This window comes from Macrobrachium nipponense, chromosome 1, assembly GCF_015104395.2.
Source record: "Macrobrachium nipponense isolate FS-2020 chromosome 1, ASM1510439v2, whole genome shotgun sequence".
Lineage (NCBI taxonomy): Eukaryota > Metazoa > Arthropoda > Malacostraca > Decapoda > Palaemonidae > Macrobrachium > Macrobrachium nipponense.
The window spans coordinates 8,828,606-8,853,605 of NC_087200.1; the positions used below are offsets into that span (position 1 = coordinate 8,828,606).

General features: G+C 39.1%; 1 protein-coding gene across 2 annotated transcripts in view; it reads right to left on the reverse strand.

Moving 5' to 3' along the window:
* Positions 1-25,000, reverse strand: part of LOC135219111 (F-box/WD repeat-containing protein 2-like) — a 103,622-nt gene that overhangs the window by 78,362 nt on the left and 260 nt on the right. The window contains exons 1-2 of one of the 2 annotated variants that reach the window (XM_064255554.1): positions 24,860-25,000; positions 6,126-6,277 (exon numbers count right to left, since the gene is read on the reverse strand). The exon at positions 24,860-25,000 is cut by the window's right edge and continues 260 nt beyond it. In XM_064255554.1, coding sequence (XP_064111624.1) covers positions 6,126-6,259 — 134 coding nt within the window. In that variant the 5' untranslated portion in view covers positions 6,260-6,277; positions 24,860-25,000. The other variant, XM_064255555.1, reaches the window with a different exon arrangement.

Below are 25,000 nucleotides of genomic sequence, written 5' to 3' on the forward strand. Positions count from 1 at the left end.
GAAACTTGAATTTAAAACAAACAAAAATAAGCTAAAACATTATTAAAAAACATTGAAAACCTAATACTGAGAAAAAAGTTAAACTTTTAAAATTATATATATAAAAAGTTATGGTGTTAAAATGTATTGTACCTTACTCTATCTGAGCTAAGAACTGAGTAACATTCTCAGTTTTTCAGGAGGACGACGTCAACTCTTCCACGGTCTAACGTTGAAAGACGTCGATTGATCACCCACTGAAGGTATCAATCACATTAAACTGATCCTTCCGACCGTCCAATTGAGGGTCACAGACCTCACTTCTCCAGAGTTGTACCCTTGCAGTTGCAAGCTACATTCCAGGAGGTTACGACCTCCTCCTAGGGCAAAGACATGAAGTCTCCCTCACCGTTCAAGAAGCCTAGGGGTCCTAACCCCACAACAAATCACTCCAAGACAAGGAGTCTTCGAAATTCTACTTCCTCCAGGAAGTACAAACACCAACAGTCTCCCCCGTTACCAAGGAGGGAGATTGATCATTCACAGTTCCGTTGCAAAACCTGCAACGTAATAGGGCACTCTACTAATTGGCCTATGCCCTAGCCGACTATCAGCAGCGGACACTGTCCATGTTCCACAAGGCCTAGCCTTCAACAAGAGACAGGAGCCTCTGTCTCCCATTTCCAAGGGCACGCTGAGAGGTATTGCACCTCCGGTACCCGCCACAGGTCCAGTCGACCTCAACTCTCTGCCAGTACCACTTGGCAGCACTGGGCAGTGCCAAGCTCCGTCCAGCCTGGACGTAGAGCCACCACCGAACTTGACCTCTGCGCCTGGCCGCGAGCTAGCGCCGGCGCCTAACCTTATCAAGGATCCTCCTACAGGAGATCCTCCAACGGCATGGAGCTTACCACAGCCCATGGCCATCACTAGTTCCTTCTTCTTCATCCTTACCTCTGTCGCCCGAGGATGAACTCCGGCAGACCTTACCTTTGTACCTCCTCGGAAAACCAGGAACTGCCCGACCAGGAGTCAGGCTGGAGTTTTCCCCTTACGACGGCTGTCGCAGCAGCCGAAGTGAGGGCCTCCCCTGCAGTAGGTTCCACCTCTACGACGGTTGCTGCAGATACCGAAGTAGGGTGTTCTCCTGAAATCCCTCAGGCTACCACTGCCTCTGCTCCTGCGGCATTTCTGGCCTTTCCCAGAGTCTGTGCCTCCGTCTACTCCTAGGACTGGTATAGCCAGGTCCTGGAGGAATAAGAGAAGAAGAAGGGACGTAACCAATCATTAACATATTAACAAAAGAGCCACATGCTCTCCTTGACACCTGTGCCCGAGGTACAGTGTCGCATTCATTTGCAGAATGATCCTGGCACCTACCCAGAGAAGGTAGCCAGCCTGATCTCTGCCAGTAGCACTAACCCTCTAACCCCTAGCCATTGTAATACTAACCCTCACTTAAATATAATTACCTCATTGCATTTCCCTATGGTCAATTAACCACTCATCATCCCCACGCATCATTACCTCTCATTATGTATTTTAACAATTCCGTCGCTGAACTGCTGCTGTGCGTACCACACTCTGGAATGATTGCGTCTTCATTTATCTGTATTGAGTATGTTAGGCTAATGATTAGTACCAGGGCATTAGGTTAGTAGCAAGTAGAATTTTCAAGTAACCTTATCTAGGGTAGAGTAGACTGTCGTCACAAGACACCCGTAGTTATTACTTAGGCTAGGCTACATCACTACATTAAGTTAGTACACTTAGCATCTTTGCCTATAAGTTAGGTAGGCCACTGTAGTTAGCTGTATCGCTGCTCAAAAAACTTCAAGTTCGAGTAGGAGAACTGGGTAGTCGAGACGATCAATTTATTTAAGCCAAGACCTTCACGCCCGAAAGGGAGTGAATGCCTTCTTAACAGGGGGAGCTGTGACGTTTATAGATCGTTCGTCTACCCCGCAATTAATTAATTAATTCGATTTGGAAAACGGCAGCCATTTCTTTAGAATATCAGCTGATTTTTAGTAACGCGGGAAACCCAAAACCCGCCAGCTAGAGATAGGAAGTTCCCCAGTTGGGGAAAAGTCTTTTATCAGCTGTAGGGACGTATTCTCAAAGGGAAGGGTGTAGGCAGATTGGTACTTCTTAGACCTATTACCTTAAGCTCTCTTTCCTGTGACCCCTCTGCTGGCTGTATGCTTGTTTTCCAGGATTTGCCTTGATCGTGGGGGGGGTTAAGCTGACCTCCACCCCAAGCAACCACAAACTGAATTCTGTCTCAGTCGGCTGCGAGACGTGATCTCGAAACAGAGGTCAAATTACTGCCTTCCTGTTAGCCTACCCAGGGTGTGAGTGGTCGCGCCGATGACCCAGGCCTCAGACAAAGGGGGCCATGCTTTTCTCCAAAGAGCCACTGAACACGACATCCAGGTACGTCTTGTGAAACAACATATTGCCAGTCCCTTATCACCTATTATAATTTTGATCCTCATTCTCCAATTCAATTTCAAGCTAACAAAAGGAATTCATCCCTTTGTTCCCTCTCACTGCCTCATGGCCGCATGCTTCCCCTTGTGTGATCGTCCCATACCAATGGAGTCATTGCATACTTCAGTGAACCTTAAAAGTTCCTTCTCCCCAGTATTAGAGAATTAATTAATCAAAGCAAGAAGTCATTTTTTCCTTTTATCTTGTTTAATCTGGATTCTTTTCCAGATTCCATGAGTCACGTGCCGTCTCTCTGCTCGCAAGTGTGCATTACCCAAGTTTTATGAAACCAGCTCGAATTAGTCACACTTTAGCCAGCTACCCACTTGTGAGTGATTCTAAGCCCCCAACGTGGGGGCCAATAGCATTCATTTTCTCCAGGCCAGCATGGGCCTTTTTGTAAATAAATAGTTGTTAAGTAACGAGCTGAGTTTTCTGGCGACCTTCCCTCTAAAGAATTAATAATAACTTTCAGCTTACGGTAAGTTAAAGCAATTCCCTCTTGAAATCCCTAAATTACTTCCGTTTACGTATCTAGCCTCTCTCAAGGCCGCTATATACGTAAAAAAAAAAATATATATATAATATATATATATATATATATATATATATATATATATATATATATATATATAATATATATATGTATATATATATATATATATATATATATATATATATATATATATATATATATATATATATACATATATACATATATATATATATATATATATATATATATATATATACTATATATATATATATATATATATATATATATACTATATATATCTATGTGTGTGTGTATGTATGTATATATATATAAATATATATATATATATATATATATATACTATATATATCTATATATATATATATATATATATATATATATATATGCTATATATCTATATATATATATATATAATATATATATATATATATATATATATATAATATATATATATATATAATTAAACTTTATGAAGGAGAATTCTGTTACTGACCTACATACTACATGTTTTCTTTAATTCATTGAAATGAGTACATACCTTCATTATAACTGTGTGCGAAATTTACCCAGTGATGCAAAGAAAGTAATTTACTTTGTGAGGGAAAAAGAAAATGGCATCCCACGAATTAGGGGTAACGTAAGTATACGTATGAAACTGTATACTACAGTGGACCCCCGCTTATTCGCAGTTTGCAACTACGGATTCAGTTATTCGACCGCAGGTTTTCCTGTGACGCATTTTTCCAATATGTAAATCTTGGGAAATTCAGTAATCTGCTGACTTTTTTAAAAATAAATTAACTGGTTACTGTATTTTCACTATTTTTGTAAATAATTACATTTTTATCATAAAAATGTAATTAGTTAAGAAAATTTATGTTATAAGTGTTTTTAGAGTGGTTCTAATATATTGCAAATTTTCAGTAATCGTGGGTGTTGGTATTACCCCACGAATATGGGGTGTCCACTGTGCATATGCATGTACTATAGTTGGTTCACTTAAGGTAGATTCTTAGGTTAGCCCTATGCCTCTGATTGGCTGGTAGTATTTGGAGGTAGGCTGCTCGCTCAGTGTCTCATTATTTTCGTCTGTGGCTTAGAAATCTAGCAACATGTTTATATATCTTCAATTATCTCACACTGCACAAGATGGGAAAGTTTTGGTTATACCATAGGATTCTGTATTAATTGTACAACTAAGTCATCTTTTCCTGAAATCAATAAAATAAAACACAAAGGAATCACAACAAGTAAAAGTGAAGTGAGAAGCATGTTATTCTTTATACCTGTTTTAACTTATCATCGGATTTTGCATCATTAATGCAATGAAGATGAAATAAAACTTGTTTTTTATACAAAGAATTCAGATTTCAGATGCGTGTGATATGTAGACAGAAAATAAAGAATATGTCTGCTTATGTTGCATCTGTACTTGACTCAGCCTAAATGGAAGTCATCTTCCTTAATTCTTTGTTGTTTATTACTTCACTGAGATTATTATTTTATATCACTCAAATAAGTCTCTCATATCTCTTTCATTTGAAAATATATTCTTATAAGAAAATTAAGAAATACTATGCTGAAGCAACCTGATGAAAGCTTAGGCTGAGTTGAAGATTGTGAAGTCTGTCCATAGAGTTAAAACCTTTTTGCTGGACTGAATTTCCCACAGCCTGCCTAGATCTGAGCTAACGATTCATCCATCTGATTATTTTTTTCCTTATCAGATATGTCCAGACATACTATATGATATTGGATTGAAAATGTTAGACAGCCGTCATAATGGGAATTCTGTGTATTTATTTACAGAAAATGTAATGATATAACATGGTAAATAATGTCGAAACTGCAACCTTCTTATATAGCTAAATGGCAATTCAAATCTCTCACTGAGACGACAAACGCAACAATGTCTTGCAGATCACATTCTCTTGGCAATACGGTACTGTCAAACTTGCTTCTCTCTTCACTTTTACTTGTTGTAATTCCTTTGTGTTTTATCTTACTGATTTCAGGAAAAGATGACTTAGTTGTACAATCAATACCAAATCTTATGGTATGACCAAAACTTTCCTATCTTGTTCAAAGCGTGAAATAATTGAAGAAATATAAACATACTGCTAGTTCTCTAAACCACAGACAAAAATAACGAGACCCTGAGTGAGCTGCCTACCTCCTAGTACCAGCCAATCAGAGGCCGCCAAACAAACGTCTCGTAGGCAAAGGGCTTACCCAAAAGTCTACCTTAAGTGAACCAACTATTGTAGTTACTGTAACTTATTTTTCTTCAACCATTTACATACGTATTTCTTTTTTAAGGGTAATGTACTATTAAATTCATTTTTAAATGAAATTAAAGTAATATTATTTTCATTTAAAAGTTAGTTTAATATTTTGGGAGCATGATTAGGGTCATAATGTGTTTAAAATCTAGAAATAAGCATTTACTAGCATTTTTAGAGACTATATCAAACTTACACAAAACTTCACCTTGCACGAGGGGTTCTGGAACCTAACCTCACATAAGTTTGAGGTATTGCTGTATATATATTTCTATGAATTGACTGGAGCCCTTAGGATGAAGGGAAAAGTAATATACATAGTGTTACTATATCTATACTATATATATGTATATCTCTGAATGATTTTTTCCATTTGGTTTCATAGATTAAGTAGTGTAGAAAATTGATGTGTGTTTGAGGTATATGCGGTGTGAAAGTGGTATACTTTCTTTAGAAATTCTTTAGTTTCTGAGAAAATAAGAATTCCATTGTTCATATCTCATGTAGTTGCATTATAGTAATTCTTACTACCTTGAGTTGTAAAGGGGCCAAAATTTCTTTTCTTAGTTGTAAATCAGTTTTAAAAATGAATTTAGTGTTAAAAAATTTCGTCTGAAAGCCTTACATATTTCTACCCAACACCATATGCCCTTTGGTTTTACTGTTCCTTTGTCAATTTAGCCACAACAATAGAACTTTCATGAGCATCTTCAGGGATGTGCGGGGGTCTTGGAACATACTACTCATGCAATGCATAATGGGGCCTTACTGTATAAAACTTCTGAGCCTTTTTCTTCTCCACACACATGTAACAGAAAAAGGCAAGCCTAGTTAATAGTAATGTGGATACCAACCTTGAGGCAGCAGTAATGCTGGGAAGTAATAATGACAGTTGTGCATCTGGGGAAGAACTTGTTACAAGACTAGAAAGTAGCGTTTGTTGGTCACTGAGGTCAAGGGCTTGTATTTGTTGAAGCAGATCTTCCATCCTGACCACTTCATCAAGCTGAAAAAGCAAAAGGTGTACATTTTAATATATTCCAAGAAAAGATGTACATACAGTTAAATTCAACAAAAATTCAACTTTACAGTAATCAACATTACCATTTTTCAAGATCAACAGATTCATGTCACCCCTACATGCAACATATTAAAAAAAACAGCAGATAACCTGAATGAACCCTCTCTAATTCTATTACTGCAAAATTATTTGCCTGATTTGGATACTCAGATACTACAGGAGAAAAGTAAAAACTAAAGAAAAAGTCCTTTATAATATCGAGAATGAAGGGAATGATGAACCAGCCTCTTAAAGTTAAAAAGGTTCAGAAGATGTAAAGATTTCTCTTCTTTAGACATGATTAGAAAAAGAGATGACATCCACAGAAAATGGTTCCTGCTTAACTTTTTCTTTTCAACTTTTATTTATTATACTTTTTAAAACACACCACATGAAAGTGAAATCATTCTGCTTCAAAATGTGACCAAAACAAAAATCCTCTCACATGAATTCATTTTATAAGTGATCAAAGTTAATCATCTTGGCAAGGTCAACAAATATGAGTACAATACTACACAATGCACAAAAAACAACTGAGAATGACGAAAAACTGAAAGGGTTATGTGGATTAAATTGAAAAGATAAGGAAAATACAGATATTGAGACTTGAAAAATACAGGAAACCATAAACAACTTAAACACTGGCTATCAGCGATGCAAAAGGTGCACTACATACTAACAAAATACTTATCACATTTAAACCAATGACCTTAAACCAACAAATCTGCATAAAAAGAAAAAAGAGCAAGATAAACTCAGGTATATTAAAAATTAAAAATTACAATATTGTACTAAAATAAAGTTTTGTACAGGCGGTCCCCGGGTTACGACGGTTCCGGCTTACGACGTTCCGAGGTTACGACGCTTTTTTCTTAAAATATTCAATGGAAATTCCGTCCTGGGTTACGACGCTTGTTCCGAGGTTACGACGCTGACGCTTCCGACGCTCCGAGTTAACGACGCTTTTAAAAAACGCATGCTATGATCAAAAATCCTTTATAGTTTAGCACAGTACATAATAAAAATATGTTTTGGTTACATTACAACAAAATTTTGAGGTTATGATGATTTTTGACACTTTTTTTTTTTCGTATTTTTTGAATTTTTTACTGACGCCGCATATGCGGAACTAGTTTTGCGGGCGAATGAATACACTAGCTTGGATGCGCAGTTTAAAACAGTCCAAAAGCGCAAATATAATGAAAAATCATTGCTTGTTTCCAGTACATAATTAAAAAAACTAAGTTTCTGGTAGATTACAACACAAATTCCAAGGTTACGACGTTTTGTTATGCTTTTTAACGATACCTCATATGCAGAACTAGTTTTTGAGCGGAGGTGCATAAATTAATTAACGCTATTAAAACTGTATGTAAAATTGACGAACAACGACCTCGGACGGTCGAGGACGCCAAGCGTAACAATACGAAAGGACGCCACTTCAATCGCGTGCCTGCCTGCATTCCACTAGGTTGTGTGCTGAGACGTTGCTGAAATTCCTTGCCATTTTCGCAAATTTACAATGGGCTCCTAAACGCCAAAGTACTTCCTCCGATGATAGTTCATCCAAGAAGAGGAAGGTCATCACGATGGAGGTCAAATATGACGTGATAAAGCGTTCGGAGAAGGGAGAAACTAACACCGAAATAGGCCGTTCTTTAGGCTGAGCAGGACACCACGGTGGTAACCATTGTGAAGGATAAGGAACATATTCTGAAGCATGTTAAGGATGCTGCACCAATGAAGTCAACAGTGATAAACGAGAAGCAACGTAGCCAGAGCATTGTTGAAATGGAGAAATTGCTCATGATCTGGCTGGAGGACCAGAACCAGCGACGTGTTCCGGTGAGCTTAAGTGTGATCCAGGAGAAGGCTAGAGCGCTGCATGAGGCAGTAGTGAAAAGTTTGGCGAAGGCGTGCTGGTGTGAATTTTCCGCGAGTGAGGTTTAAGGTTGGTTTAACCGTTTTAAGGCTCGTGCAAAATTTGCATAATGTGAAGCTGCAAGGTGAAGCTGCTAGTGCTGATAGCGAAGCAGCAGAAAGTTTTCCAGGTGGTTTGGCTGAGATAATTAAGGATGGTGGTTACACGGCTGACCAAGTCTTTAATGTGGATGAGACTGGTTTATTATTTTTTGGAAAAGAATGCCAAATCGAACGTACCTTTCCAAGGAGGAGAAGTCAGCACCTGGCCATAAAGCTGGAAAGAAGCGACTGACTTTGCTGTTTGGGGCCAATGCAAGTGGTGATTTGAAACTGAAGCCCTTGCTGGTGTATTTGGCCGAGAATCCCAGGGCTTTCAAGGCATTTTCAAGAGTCAACTCCCTGTGATTTGGAATCTAACAAGAAGGCGTGGGTTACCTTAATGGTCTTCGAAGATTGGTTCAATGACCATTTCGTGCCAGCAGTGGAGCGGTATTTGACTTCGAAGGGTCTGCCTTTTAAGGCCCTCTTAGTCCTGGACAATGCCCCTGGTCACCTTCAAATTTTGAGCGACATGCATCCTAATGTGAAGGTGGTGTACCTCCCACCCAATACCACATCGCTGATACAGCCAATGGACCAGGGAGTAATAGCTAATTTCAAGGCTTACTACCTTAGAAGGACCATACGTTTTGCTTTGAGGACCATAGAAGCTAACAAGGAGTTGACACTGAAGCAATTCTGGAAGGGCTACAACATTGCAGATGCAGTGAAGAACATTGCAAGTGCTTGGGACAGGTGAAGACGACCACTTTAAATGGGGCCTGGAGGAAACTGTGTCCACAGTTTGTGCACAGTTTTGAAGGCTTTGACCAGGCAGAAGACGTCGAGACTGTGACGAGGAAGATCGTATGGGCTAAGCAAGAGGCTGCAACTAGATCTTGAAACCTGATGATGTAACAGAGCTGCTGGCTTCCCATGGAGAGGAATTGTCTGCAGAGGACTTACTAGAACTTGAACAACAAATGATTGAGGAAGAGGAGGCGGCACCAGAGCCAAAACCCAGGTCATTAACTGTGAAAGGCTTGTCAGAGGGTTTTACTCATCTGGAGAAGAGCCTTGGCTTCTTTGAGGCAGAAGACCCTAACGTTTCTAGGTTTGACAAATCAAGAGAGGAATCATGAATTTGGTGACTTTCTACAAGGAGACCCTGAAGGAGAAGCAGACGAAGAGAAGTGTGCAGTCCAGGCTTGACACTTTCTTTCACAAGTCTCCAGTACCACCACCTCCCACTCCTAGTCCTGGTAAGGAATTCTGAACTGTTTTACTAATTTATGTGTTTACATAGTGTACATATTAAAATGTGTTAATTTTTTAATGTAACAACTAAATGTAAGAGTAAATTGTAACTTCATTAATTTCATCATTTGTAATTTTATTGCAGAAGTGGTGACAGTTCCAGACCCTGTCCCCCCCCCCCCTACCTGTGACAGTCCAGATCCTGTACTACCTGTGACAGTTCCAGATCTCCCTACACCTACGTTGACCCAGTCCAGATTCCCCCTCCCCCCCTACCTGGACCCTCTGTATCAGCCCGCCCACCTGCACGTGTACAATCAGGTAAGCAATTTCATTTTTCTCATTTTCATGTTGGAAATTGTTTACACCCTACATACATACGTACACTAACTTACATAGTGGTACAATGTGTTTGATGTTGCATAACCTTATTATTTTTTTTTTTTTTTTCCATTTCAGACCCCTTTGATAGTGACAGTGACCCAGATGACCCTGAGCCTTTCCATGGTTTTGATGCCTCGCCCTATACATCAGGTAAGGAATCCTTAACAAATTTGTATAAATGTTTTATAAATTGCTAATAGAAATTTTATTAAAAGTGTACATATGCTACAATTACATCCACCTTATAATATATTTATGTACCCTATCATTCTTTCCAGATGTATGTTCCCTCATCAGTTGATACGAGTATCACCTCTCCAGAGCCCAAATCAGTTGATACGAGTAGTATCACCTCTCCCATTCCTTCAGGTAAAAGAATTCTTCATTTTTTATATTGAACATACTAGTACACACTACATATGTCAAACAGTAATAACATGTGCAGTAGTTACAGTAGTAGTAACTATCATTTTATATATTTTTTATCATTCCAGACTCCCAAGCACCTGCCCATCCCACTCCATAGCCCAGGCCACCCCACTCTCATGTACATATGGCCATCCCAGTAAGCAAGCCAACCACTAAATTTGGTAAGGACATTTTTTTTTATTAATGTTTTAATATTACATATGTAATAACCATGTTATGTATGTAACATACATACTATAATCATATGTATTACATTATCATTCCAGACTGGCATGCACCTGTGACTTACATAAACCAGACCTCTACATGCCTACATGTCTTCATTTTGCTGAAGGTAAGGAATTCTCAGTTGTGTTTAATGTTGCATACGTACAATAAATTTTGTACACCTAAGTGGTTACATACTGTCCTTTAATATTAACCCCCTTCTTCTTTATTCCAGACTGCCCATCATCCTAGCCTGTGTTATCTGTGATAAAGCACACTGAAGTTAGGTTGGAATGCATCCTTATCATGAATGCTCTACACCTCCACCTCCATCTCCCACAACCTAGGTAACAGCTTTGAGACTCACTAAAAGTTGGTAAGTTATGTAAGGAATTTCTAAATTAAGTTTTTATACTACATGTTATATGTGATATTAACCACTGTATGGTGCATATTACTGTATGTAACTTACTATGCATAGAGTACTTACTGACAAAATTATTTTTTGTACATTCCAGAACCCCCTGAATGATGTAGGCTATGGGGCCACATAAGACTTTGTCCATCCAGGGTTACGTTGAATGCCAAATATAAACTAAAGGTAAGGAATTAATTAACATACATTAACTCTTTTAGTACTCTTGATATATCTACAGTAATTAACATATGCATTCACAACTTTCTGAAGTGTATATTTTGTACACTAATTTTGTTACGTTTTTCCTTCCAGAACCAACATTTTTTCACACAACTCCAGGTTGTTACTACAAGTGTCATCAAGGGATAACTACTACAAGTAGAAGCAATTTTTACCATTTTTTGGATGGAAAAAACCCTTCAGGAAAGTATACGTATCACATGTAACATGTAGTGTAACAAAGTATGAACAGTAATGGTTTTTTTACATACAGTAGTACATATTACATACGTACATAACTTTTTTTTACAGGAATTTCCAACCAAGTTTGATTATGTACATATGTACATGTTATAAACCACTGTACGTATGGTTACTGTATGTAACTTACTAAACATACATAACATGACTTAAACTTTGATACTTTTTTGGTACATTCCAGAAAACCAGGACCCCCTCCATGATGCAGGCTATGGGGCCACATAAAACTTTGTCCAGGGTTACTACATAACATAAAGGTAAGGAATTATACATAGTAGTAAACATACATTAAGTAAGTTTTATACGTACTACATACTAAAAAAAAGTGACCAAGATCTCTCACATGGGATAAGTGATCAAGGTCCCTCATGGAATTGGTACTGTACACTCCCTGCTGAACAGGGGGTGTAGACCAATCATTTACAATAATGCATACCAGTTGATATTAAACCACTGTATGGTGCATATTACTGTATGTAACTTACTATGCATAGAGTACTTACTGACAAAATTATTTTTTGTACATTCCAGAACCCCTGAATGATGTAGGCTATGGGGCCACATAAGACTTTGTCCATCCAGGGTTACGTTGAATGCCTAATTTAAACTAAAGGTAAGGAATTAATTAACATACATTAACTAAGTTTTATACTACATGTTATATATGTGATATTAAACCACTGTATGGTGCATATTACTGTATGTAACTTACTATGCATAGAGTACTTACTGACATACTAATTATTTTTTGTACATTCCAGAACCCCCTGAATGATGTAGGCTATGCCACATAAGACTTTGTCCATCCAGGGTTACGATGAATGCCAAATTTAAACTAAAGTAAGGAATTAATAATTAACATACATTAACTAAGTTTTATACTACATGTTATATATGTGATATTAAAACCACTGTATGGTGCATTACTGTATGTTAAACTTACTATGCATAGAGTACTTACTGACATACTAATTATTTTTTGTACATTCCAGAACCCCTGAATGATGTAGGCTATGGGCCACATAAGACTTTGTCCATCCAGGTTACGATGAATGCCAATTTAAACTAAAGGTAAGGAATTAATTAACATACATTAACTTTTTTACTCTTGATATAACTCAAAGTGGGAAGGAATTAGAAACTAAAGTAAGGAATTAATTAACATACATTAACTCTTTTACTCTTGAATCTATAATTTACATATTGCATTCAGGACTTTGTGTAGTATTTTGTACTAATTGTGTTATACTTTTACCTTCCAGAGCTACCAGACTGGATTTTAGTGTACTCCAGGATCTAACAAATACATACGTACTACTACGAAGTGTACAGTGCATATATATAGTGTTTAGTGTATAATCTAACCTAAGGATTAAGTGTAGTACATTGTGCTTTTTAGTGTCACAAGAGTTTAATAAAGAATTATACCTTCAAGAACCATCCTTTGCCATTGGAATAACCACACTACACATCATGCAATCTACTTGCATGTCACAGGTAAGGTCTCTAACTTTTTCTTAGTTTAAGGCATATTTCCAAGTGTCGTTCCGGCTTACGACGATTTTCGGCTTACGACGCGCCTCAAGAACGGAACCCCCGTCGTAACCCGGGGACTGCCTGTATATACTTAACGAGTAATTACAAAGCTATTAGTTTCTACTTATCACGGCAGCTCATTATTTGAAATTCCCAGTAGTGTTCTTTTGTGTTGGTGTAGGTAACTAGCTCCGCCCACTTTTGGGGAAGAATAGGTACAGCACAGCTAAAGAGCTCAATTTGGTTGTGCCTATGATCACGAAAGGGGAGGAAGGAGGGCTCCAATCATGTCATTATTTGGTATGTATAAATAACATTTTACGTATTCTATTTCAAAAATTTTATTTTATACAAGTAACTAACCACTATACGTGGTTAGTTACTTTTATAAAAACACTCGGTGATGGAGATGAATTTGAAATAGAAAGGTAGCTAACACTGTGAAATGCTTGTTGTAATCTTACCCTGTATTTGCGGGGATGCGTACCAGACCCTCCGTGAACAGTTAGAACCCACGAGTAGTTGGAACCCCCAAAAAAGTACTTAAAACAGCCTAGTATTTTGCTTAAAACTTGAGAAAACTCCACTAAAAAATTTTATATCTGGTTTTTCTAATAGTTTTATCACAAAAAGTTCATTTTATGATGAAATTGAAAAAAAATACAGGAATTTGTGGATATTTCTCATAGGAAAATACTGCGAATAGTTGAATTTCCCGCGAATGCATGAGTCTGCAAATCTGGAGAACATGAAAACGGGGGGTCCACTGTATCTCCACGCCAATTACGCGAGTTGGCATTCAAACAAAAAATCGTATGGCTGCCCAGATGACTGTCTAGTTTACCTGTTCTCTACCAGGTGTGTTTCAAATGTTCAAGCTCTCATCAGAATTTTCCTTGACAGCCCACTAAGTTGTGGGGAGGCTGGGTGGGGTCTACTTTAACAGTAGGTAAGTATCCAAATAATAAACTTTATTATGAAAATTTATATTATTTGTGAAGAATCTTACCTACTGCTAAAGTTAGTGGATTCCCACATTAAGAAGAGGACGTGGGTAGTGCGGCTACACAAAAATCCGCTCAGCCATTAGGTGCTAAAGGTTTCTTGCATGAAACCCAAAACAATCTCACCTGATCCAGAATCCTTTCTGGATTTTACTACCACCAGAAGTTGGATTCCATTCAGGGAGCAAGGCTCTCATACACATGCAGCACAGAGCAGCCTTGTGGAGAACACCACTTCAATTCAGCCAGAATGAACCAGAATGAAACAGAAGCGGCATGAGGGGACCTCTGTGCCTGGGTCCAAAAGCCCTATAAAACAACAGTCATTTAAAATAAATACCTTTACCATATAAAGGTATGCCCCTATACAAAATTTTATACCTTCACCCTCCCCAAAATATTAAAACCCAGGATTTAAACAAAAGAGCTCAAAGAATTGCTCTTTCTTTGGTTCAGGAAAAGACTACTCACTACTAGTAGTGGATTAAGGGGTTTACTGTTTTCAAACAAGATTCTGTAAACAGGCAGTCCCCTGTTATCAGCGGGGGGTTCCGTTCTCGGCAGGGTGCTGATAAGCAAAAACCGCCATTAACTGAAACTCAACAATTTATAGTGCTTATGGTGCCTCTGTTAAGTATGTTATGGCACCATAACTCTATTATTGGCACCTTATGGGGCCAATAACTGAAACTTGGCGCCATAAATCGCTGATTTTATGGTGCTAGACATGCATCATAAAACCAGATCGCCATTAACTGAGACCACCGATAACTGGGGACTGCCTGTTCTTAAGGTAGTGAGAAAGTAAAAACCAAATTGCACTTCTACTGCACCACATCAACCCTATCCTGACGAGACAAATTGACATAACACTAAATGAAGTTACAACTGCTGCTCACATTATGAATGTTTACCTTCAATAAAGGTAGAAGATATGGAGCGAGTTCTCATGCACTAGCCTAATCAAATAGGTCACAGACGACCTCATGTTCCTTGGCAAAGACGTTATAAGCTTCTAAAAACAAAAAACAAAAGATTAACTTTGCTTCTTCTAGGCTTAACCTGAACAAATACATTCTAGATTTTCTAAAACAACAAAACAAATAGTCGACTTTGCCTCCAACCTTAACCATTGGCAAAGACAGCTAGATTTTCTAAAAACACAAAATAAAAGGTGAATTTTGCCTCTTCCAGGCTTAACCCTTGACAACAGCATCTACGTTTCCTAAAACTAAAATACTAGTTTAACTTTGCCTCTTCCAGGAATCAACCTTTGACAAAGATCTACTAGGTTTCTAAAAGGATGATAAAGATGTTCTAGGTTTAACCTATCTGATTAAGTTTTATTGTCCCAACAGGACCGGGAAGTTTCCTCTTCTTCCCCACTAAGGAGGTTACATTGGAAGTCTTACAGTTCACTGTAAAAAGTAGCCTTACCATCACCCTCAGCTCTAAGGCAGAAAGAAAAATAGCATTCCCTTTACAACAACTTAACGAAGGGTGCTGGCAATAAATTTACTTATTAACTGCTGCTAGTGCTAAATAAAAGGTTTCATAGTAAATAATTCAAATAAAGTTTAGACCTGCATCTAAACTCCAAAGAGACTGATATAGAGATGAAGGGGCTTCAATCTCAACACCTTACAGTGCTGATCCTCATTAATATCTAACATGATGCAATACCAAGGAAAGTATGGAACGATAACTTTGGAAGTAGACAATGAAAAGTCTTCAGAGATGAAACCTTAAACTCTCTCGGAAGAGGGTTAGTTTCTGACTCTGACTTAGCCACAAACCTTGTGAAGATATGAAAGATACAAATCCCTCTAAGCAAACGAAATTTATCTAAAGACAGCCTGAATTTCCCCCACTTTTTCAGCTGTAGCCAGTGATATAAAAAACAACACTTTCTTAGTAACTTCTTATAAGGACAAATTCTCCAGAGGTTTGAAAACTTGCGAACTTAATTTCAGAACTTTTGCTAAATCCCACGGAGGGGCCCAAAGCAGAATGATCAGATGTTCAATCTTAAAAGATCTGAGAAGATCATGAAGAACTCTACCATTAGAAATCTCCGGTAAATGAAACCTAAAGGTGCTAGCTAACATGGATCTGTAGCCTGCGATAGTAGAGTAAGAGAGGGACTTGCATTTCTGAGGAGAAGAAGAAAATCTGCCACCTATGCTATTGTAGGGCAAGAAATACTATGCACCATGTACAGTACATCGCTCATCTTGCCTGGTATAACTTCCTTGTCAACTTCCTCAGGCACTGAAAGTGTTCAAGCCCCTCCTTTCAAAAGACCAGAATCTCGGGCTGCTCACCGCGCAGTCTCCATGTAGCTAGGTTGAGCACTGGAAGGTTCTTGAGATTATGATGAAAATGAAGCTGTTTGAGAAGATCCTTCCTTTGTGGCCGGAGGATCGAAAGTTCTGACAGCAACGCCAAGAGATCCGGGAACCAAGGTCTCGAGGCCAAAATGGAGCAATTAGGGTCATCTCCATATTCCTGCACCCTCTTAGCTTCACCAGTACCTGATGAATGAGGCTGAACAAGAGAAGGCACATACATGGAAATTGTCCCATGGGTGGAGCATAGCATCTGTCCCGCGAGACATAGGGTCCAATACCGGAGAGAAGTACCGTATACAGGGAGACGGTAGTTCATCCTGGTGGCAAACAGATCCACCGTGGCTGGCCAACTCTTTAACATCGATTGGACTATGTCTTACACTAATGTCCACTTGCTTCCTTGGACCTCTTTTGAACAGCTCAGCACATCTGCTAGGACGTTGAGCTTTCCCGCAATGAACTGTGAAAGTAACAAGACCTTGCGGCTTTTGCACCAACATAGGATTCTCTGCACAATGATGTTGAGGGTTGACGATTTTGTACGTCCCTCTCTCTTCAGGTAAGTTAGTGCCGTAGTGCTGTCTGAAAAGAGTGCTATGACTTTTCCATGAACTTGATCTTTGAAGCTTAACAGAACCTCCTCTACGGCTCTTAATTCTCAGATATTTGTTGGCTCTTCCCACTCCGAAACCCTCCAAAGGCCCTTGGCCTAAGCTTCCTCTAGGGTTGCGCCCCAATCCTGATTTGAGGCATCTGAATACAGATAGATGTCCGGAATTGGGAGGGCAAGACTTATGCCGGTGGTCAGATGAGCCTCTTCTGACCACCACTGAAGATCCTCGAGGCAGGAATCGTCCCAGATTATCACTGCATTCTCCTCCCGAAAGTCCCAGCGATTCCTGAGACGTACCTGCAGAGAGCGCATCCAGAGACGGGAGCCTGGAACGAGAAGGGACAGAGATGACATCTTTCCCAGAAGACTTCCCCACACTTTTGCAAGTTGCGCTTTGTCCGAGAGGAAGAGCTCGACTTGACTCACAATCGACTTCACTCATTCTCATGTCAGGAAAGCCTTGAAACGAGGCGTCTGAATCTCCACGCCGAGATAGGTAATAGTCTGAGAAGGGGACAGGGAACTCTTCGTCATGTTGATACAAAACCCATAAGTCTCGCAGAGCTTTAGAAGGAAGTCCCTTCTTCTTAGAGCCTCCTCCCTGGAAGAAGCTTGAATTAACCAATCATCCAGGTACCTCCCCATGCAGAAGCCCTGACGATGCATGATAGCAGAAACAGGAGCCATCACCCTCGTGAACACTGGAGGTGCTGTAGTCAGTCTAAAACAGAGGACTTTGAACTGGAAGGTTCCCAGTGGACCCGAGAAACGAAGGAATCTCCGAGATTCCAGATGTATTGGAACTTAGAGATATGCATCTTTGAGGTCCACTGACACCATCCAGTCGTGTTTTTGGACTGACCTCAGCACCAACTGAGTCGTTTCCATGTGAAACTTCATGGAAACGGCGAAATGGTTCAGGCCCGAAAGATCCATGATGGGCCTCCAAGAACCATGTGCCTTGGAGGTTACGAAGATTGGATTGTAAAAGCCTGAAGTGTGGAGAGCTTGTTCTAACGCTCCCTTTCCCACAAAGAATGAATCTCCATCATCAAAGCCTTCCCCCTGATGGATGACGGGGAATAGCTTGAAAGAACTAGTGGGGAATTGGATAGTGGAGGGGCAAAACGGAAAGGGATCTTGTACCCCAGCTCTCAAGACCTCCACCACCCAACTCTCTATACCCCACTTCTCCCAGGTTGTTACGAAGGGAGACAACCAACCTCCTACTGGCGTCAACGAGGGCAGTGTCTCCTGTCTCCAAAAACCCTTCTTGCCAGAAGAGAGTTTGGAGGAAGCAGAGGAAGGTTTAGATGAAAACCTGACTTTCTTGGGAGACCTGGCCAGGGAAGATGAACTGGAGAGCTTACCTAGAGAAAATGCATGTGCACCTTTAAGGGACCTAGTGCTCTGAGCAGCCACCTGAATAATGGTTGCCGACACTAAATTACAGACGTGGAGGAAACAAAGTTAACCATGAATGACATATCCTCCTCCTTGAAGAGACAGTCACAGAGTGCCAGAGGAGCCCTGGACAAAACTCGCTTATGAATATCTGGGAAATGAGGTGGGAGATGGCTCAGGTAAAGATCCCTCCTTTTCTTGCCGACAAAGGTAGTACAACCCACCGAGACGTTCGCTTGATGAGCTAAACCCATTGATATTGACGTGATAAGGTTATCGAATAAAATGGGATCCGAAGGAGTATACCCGTCTCGTTTTAAGAAACCCATGAGGCCCAAAAGCCTAAAAGATCATCATTATAATCAGCTAAATTGAACTGAACTATGCTTGAGGACTCCTCAAAGGGCAAAGGTTCTGAAGTACTTCCAGACGGAAATGGAAACTTTGAAGAGGAGGGGGCATTCAAAGTACCTACCGCCAAAGGAACCAAGTCGAAACTCCCTGAAGGAGGAAGGCTAGATTTTACTTTCGACGCAGTATTGGCTGGAAACACAAAATTCACTGAATCCAATGGGAATTCTAACCTAGCTGGACTAAGTAAAGGATTTGAAGGCAACTGACCTTGGAACCATGCCTCACCTAACTGATCCCTAACACCCTTTGCTGTCTGCGTCATTCTTATTTCTGATTTTATACTCAGACTTAAGTTTTCTGGGGAATAGGGGAATTCTGCTGTAGACTCTGCCTGCTCCTTGCTGAGGGAGGTCAGTAGTTCCTACCCTTTCAGTTTTTGGATCTCCATGACACCCGGCACCCGTCAGGGCAGGTTCTGGAACAGGCAGGGGAGCTGGAAGAGAACGGTTAGTACATTGTTCCCTATTGCTAACTTTCATCTCGTCTTGCAACTTTGACATCAAAGAAGTAAACAACCCAGACATACTCGATGTCAACCTATCTTCCAACTTCTTAAAAAGGACTGACTCTAAATCACTAGCTTTCTATCTTGGGTTTAAACCCTGAAGCTAACCTACCCTTACTCTTTGAAGCAAGAGCTTTCCTGTGTTTAATATAAGGCTGCATCTGGTCCATAGACCAATCCCTACACTCGTCACATTTATGACCTAGATTGCACAGAATCTTTCTACATGAAATACACAAGGAATGTCGATCATATTTGAGTGTACTCATCCTCCATTTGCAGGCAGTACAGAAGCAATGAGTTGCTGCATCTTTGCTGGGATGGTCTAGAGGTGTCTTAGCCGGAGGAAGATTCTTTGAAGCTGAGTCCATTTTGCGGTCCAAGTCCATTATCTTCAATCAAAGAGGCAGACTGAAAACCAAGGCGAAATCCAAAACAAGCTAAAGGCGTCAACAAATCTTATTCCAAGAACGCAGTAGGGGGTCAGGCTGTGACAGAAAAGTTTGCACGCTGCAAGAAATGGCTTGACAGGTAAGCGAACAGAATGCAATTGACATAGGTCACTGTTGCCCAGTTGCTGGTGGCAGCGTTGCCAACCATGGACAGGTTACTCAGTAAACAATGTTTACCTGCAGCGTTAGTAATGCTGGCAGTTAAAATTTTACCTAAGTGTGGGTAATTTCGTGGGGCGTTGTTTGGGCTGGTCAAGTGACCAGGGCTAATTCAGGTATTCAGGTGGAGTATTGCAATAACGAATGTTTAGTCGTTGACCGACAGAAATGAATTGAGCTCTTCAGCTGTGTTGTACCTAATCTTCCCCAAAAGTGGGCAGGGCTAGTTACCTACACCAAACAAAAGAATGCTATACCGCAAATTAAAATTTTTTTTAGCTGCTGTGATAAGTAGAAACTAATAACTATGTAATTACTTGGCAAGTTACGTATATAAAAGTCATGTTTCATATAAATACAAATAAATTCTACTATATATATATATATAGATATTATATATATATATATATATATATATAGATATATATATATATATATATACTATATATATATATATATATATATATGCATATATTAATGAAAAGTAAAATCTACAATTCTACATAACTACAAGAAAGTTTCTTCCCTCTTGGATTTTCATATTACCTTTTCACCACCAAAACCCTGACAATATGGATTATGTTATGAACTTCAATACTTTCCAAAGGCTTGACAGCTTCTTTTGATGATTTTTCACCCATTCAGTGAAAAAAGATTACGTACGTAAGTCACTATTGCTTTCTAACGTTACTCAGGCTTCCCTTAAACCTACTAGGTAGGTACTGCTGTACCATTCTACTTTGCAGGGAGAAATTTTCTTCATTAAGAGAAAATCCAACATCCTGATCACACATACAAAAGAAAAAAGTTCTAGTCTATGTCAATAAAGTTTATAAAAAAAAAATTCTATACGTTTACACTTGCTCCTTTCTTCCATCCTGATGGATCTATCACTTACTCTCTATGTGGAAAGGCCACAATCTTTTGTTCAGTGACACTATTGCTTCTTATTGTAGTACTACTTTACCCCTCTCTAATCTCATGCCCTCCACACTATTCTCTGCTGTAAGGTTATTGTACCTTTGACTAGCTAGACATTTGGTCCTAAATGTATTCCTACACAATTCCTCAAGTTTGAGCCAACTGGTTTCTGTGCTTTACCATTATTTTTCTCTTTAATTAGTTGTTAGATGCCATATGTAAGAGTTCTCTTAAAAGCCAATCCCCAAGAAAGGTGAACAATAACATTCTACTATGCTAAACTTAACAAAATTATATCTAGCTCTCAGTACATCTTGAATCTGGCACTCATATTTTGAAACAATATTGCTTCCATAGGTCAAGATCAATCTACTGGTGGACTTTTCATCTCACTAATGTCTGATTATTTCTTCTCAAAACAACAGAGAATCACTTGTTCAATTTATTTGACAGTCTGTCATAAATCTATTCATCAAACTTCCAACTTAACATTCCCCTCCTTCACTCTGCAAATCTTCTTTCCAAATCCTTATCTGAGAACCTTATATCAGTTGCTAATAGTGCAACATCCTCATCTCCTAAATCCTAGTGGTGTCCCTTATAAGTCAATCCATCTTTTATCCATGCTGTTGCTTATAACTCAATTCAACCTTCCACATTTCTTCTTCATTCACCTCCTAGCATTCATCTGTAAACTGCAATCATTCTCTGACTGCTCTATCCTTAGATATCACCTCTTATTTTGTGAAATTACCTGATTGGAGATTCTGTAAAGTATTCTAATGTAATTCCTGTCTCTCTGACTACTCTATTTTGGAGATTCTGAAAAGTATTCAAATATAACACTTGTTTCTCTGATTCCTCTATTTTCCAATCCTCTAATTGTTTTCTTATTTAAGTTTCATTAAACCTCTCATTTCTATCAATGTTTTTGTGTATAAGTTGCTTCTAATTTGTCTTACAGAGATTAAACTGATCAAATTGCTAATGCTTCCTAAAAATAATTATTTTGATGCCAGTTATTATTTTCATCCAACTCATCAAACATGTCAAATCTATTCACCCATTTACCCATTTGGTGTACTATTCAGTATTCCTCTCATGTTTCGGGGCTTGGTCTTTTGTCTCTCTCATAAATGCTGTAATATCAATAATCTTTATCCAATAACAGCCTCATATCATGATTAGGCTCTTGGATATTTTTCAATTCTTCCCAGTTTTCCTTCCTGAAATTAGTGCAACAATTATATACAGCCTTTGGTACTATGTGTTCTTAAGGCAAGAGTGCATAATACCAATTGCATATTTAGCAACCAAACACATAATTAGTGCAATTTTTGAATAATCACAAGGTAATCCCTTTGGCCAAACAATACCTGCCCTCAAGTGAATCTGTGTAATTATTCTGTGAAAGCTCCAAACACTGCAAAAGATCTTGCATGTTGCGTTATGGAACTTATACTAACACCCAAATAAAGACATCTTTGAACTAACAAATTCAAGTAATGTTCTGATAATGCTAAGGGGGTAATGGGGAAACCTTGCTGATTAGGACCTAGAATCTAAAGTATCCCTATATACTTTTTCTCATGATTTATGGAAATTTAGGTAATATTAGATGGGAGAGGGTGGCTGTCCAGGGTAAGTGAAAATAACCCCCTGGGCCATGTAGCATTCAGCAGGATGGATTATTCACATCCAGAAAGATACATCCAATTATTTCACTCTTATTTATGGCACTTAAAGATCAGGTTATGGTGATAGAAGACCTTCATAAGGTATTATACCCTAAGCTAGATTAGTTTATTTAAAGTCAGGTTAGCATGCATCCCTGTATTTGTTCTAAGATATACAGTGCTCTAAATCAGGTTAGGATGGAGGGTCTTGAAGGATAGGGCAAAGCCCTCTCTCCCCAAACCAGATACTTTTGATTTGTGTAATGTCGGTGAAACAAGATTTATGAGCAATGATCTTAGCTCCCATACTGGCCAGTGATGTACGTACATGTGGAAGTGTAATGCTGTAATGGAAGTATCAAAAGAAGTTATCAGTTTGGCATGAGTCTTTCTCTCAGGGATCAAAACTGTCTCTGAGAATTATAATGATTCTCATATTTTATTTTGCAAGTTGTTTTGCAAAGATTGCAAAAAGAAAAGTCCTGAAATATATGTAAAAACTGCATTTATTAATCTCGCACAGCACATAATGGTCGATTATGACAGTTTCTGTGGTCATGGCATGTTTTTGCGATTAACAAAAGTAAATTTGGTAAACACATGTACGCCTTTAGCTGCAAGGTCAATGGGTGCTGGGTGATCGGTGGCATTTACTGACAGACAAGTGAGATTCTATTCAAAGTATTTCCAAACTGGCAGATAAGGGCATGGCACCTTCAGTCCGGTTAGATTAGGGCACAATGCCCTGTAGAAGGTCAGGTTAAGGTTGTTTTTATTAGGTCAAAGCCAATGTCAGATGAAATAGACAAACGGAAACTTGGGCCCAACAATCTATATCTATGCACCAATAGTCAGTAGAAGTAGCGGTATTTCTACAGAAGCAGTCAGCACTGACAGCAAGAAACATAACTGTGGATACGACATCCACTAGGGATTGGGGCGTCCAGTGTATTTTGCCATGCTTAATACTGGCCCCTGGGGGGTTAATTACAGTCGTCCAAATAAACATTACTTAAAATTCTTGTTCAGTAGGTAAAACTGCATAGAAAATCCGCAACTGCCATAGTCTAGGCCGCCGCGGATAAGTACCCTAGATCTACCGAAGTAGCATTAATGATGCTGTTTCAACTGAATTCTGAAAAGAAATTAGGTATGTTTTGCTAGGTTTTCCAGGATTCTTCAGATCAGCAGACACTGACATCGCTAGGTATACCTAGGCTAGTATATCTGCATACGTTCCAATTCTCATTTATGGTAGCATTTTGTACCTCAGAACATTTAGTTTAGGTCATCCTAGGGTAGATCTAGGGTACCTATCCGCGGCGCCCCAGACTATGGCAGTTGCGGTTTTTCTATGCAGTTTTACCTACTGAACATGAATTGAAAGTAATATTTATTCGGACGACTGTAATTAACCACCAGGGGCCAGTACTAAACACGGCGAAATACATTGGACGCCCCAGTCCCTAGTGGATGTCGTATCCGCGGTTACATTTCTTGCAGGGTAATTCTAAAGAATAGTTCCACACGAACTGCAAAGAACGTAACCGCGGATACGACATCCATTAGGGGACGTCCAATATATTTTTGCCGAGTTTTAGTACTGGTGCATCGGGGGGGGGTGGGGTGTTAATTACAGTTGTCCGAATAAATATTACTTTAAATTCTTTGTTCAGTAAGTAAAAATAACATAAGAAAAACGTCAATTGGCCATAGTCTAGGTCACCGCGGATTGCTTCTGTAGAAATACCCATCCTAGTCCATATCTATTCTCATAAATCCAGAATTGCCTAGGCCACAGTAGGCCGCGATTAGGACGGGTACTCTGTGTCTTACCACATACCTAGTAGGTACTAGTAGTACTAATAGGTAACCTACCAACTTAGGCCAAAGCTTATGGGAAGCCGCCTGTTCAAACAAAGCCAATATAACACTCGGCCTATTACGTTTATGATAAAAGCCCATAGCTAGTGTATGTCAGATAGATGTGTGGGGGCATAGGCTACCTAATACCTAAGCCTTAACCAAACTACTTACCTAGTACTACTAGCTACTATACCTAGTTCTCTACATTAGAAGTAATCAAACTGGCTACTAGGTAATGTTACCTATGTACCTAGATATAGCTACATGACAGGGTTACAAATTTCAAGAATCTCCACAAACTAAACAACAAATAGTTTAGCTCTTACCTAGTTGTGAAATTTATTTCGGGGGGCCAACCTAAAGCAGACCATAACTAAAGTAAGGTCAAACACCGGGAGATAACACAAGCAGCAGGTAAACAAAATTAAAATGTCTTACATTTCACGGATTCATTGATTCTTATGGAATGATTGATGTAGGTAGTACTTACACGATCTAAAGCTGTGTAGCAGACAATACCCAGATCTTTATTTAAGCCATTGCTTTAATAAATAGTTGAGAAGAACAAATAAACACACCGAAATAACATAAAAAATAAGAACATGCGCCGTGAATCAATTCAATTGGAGCA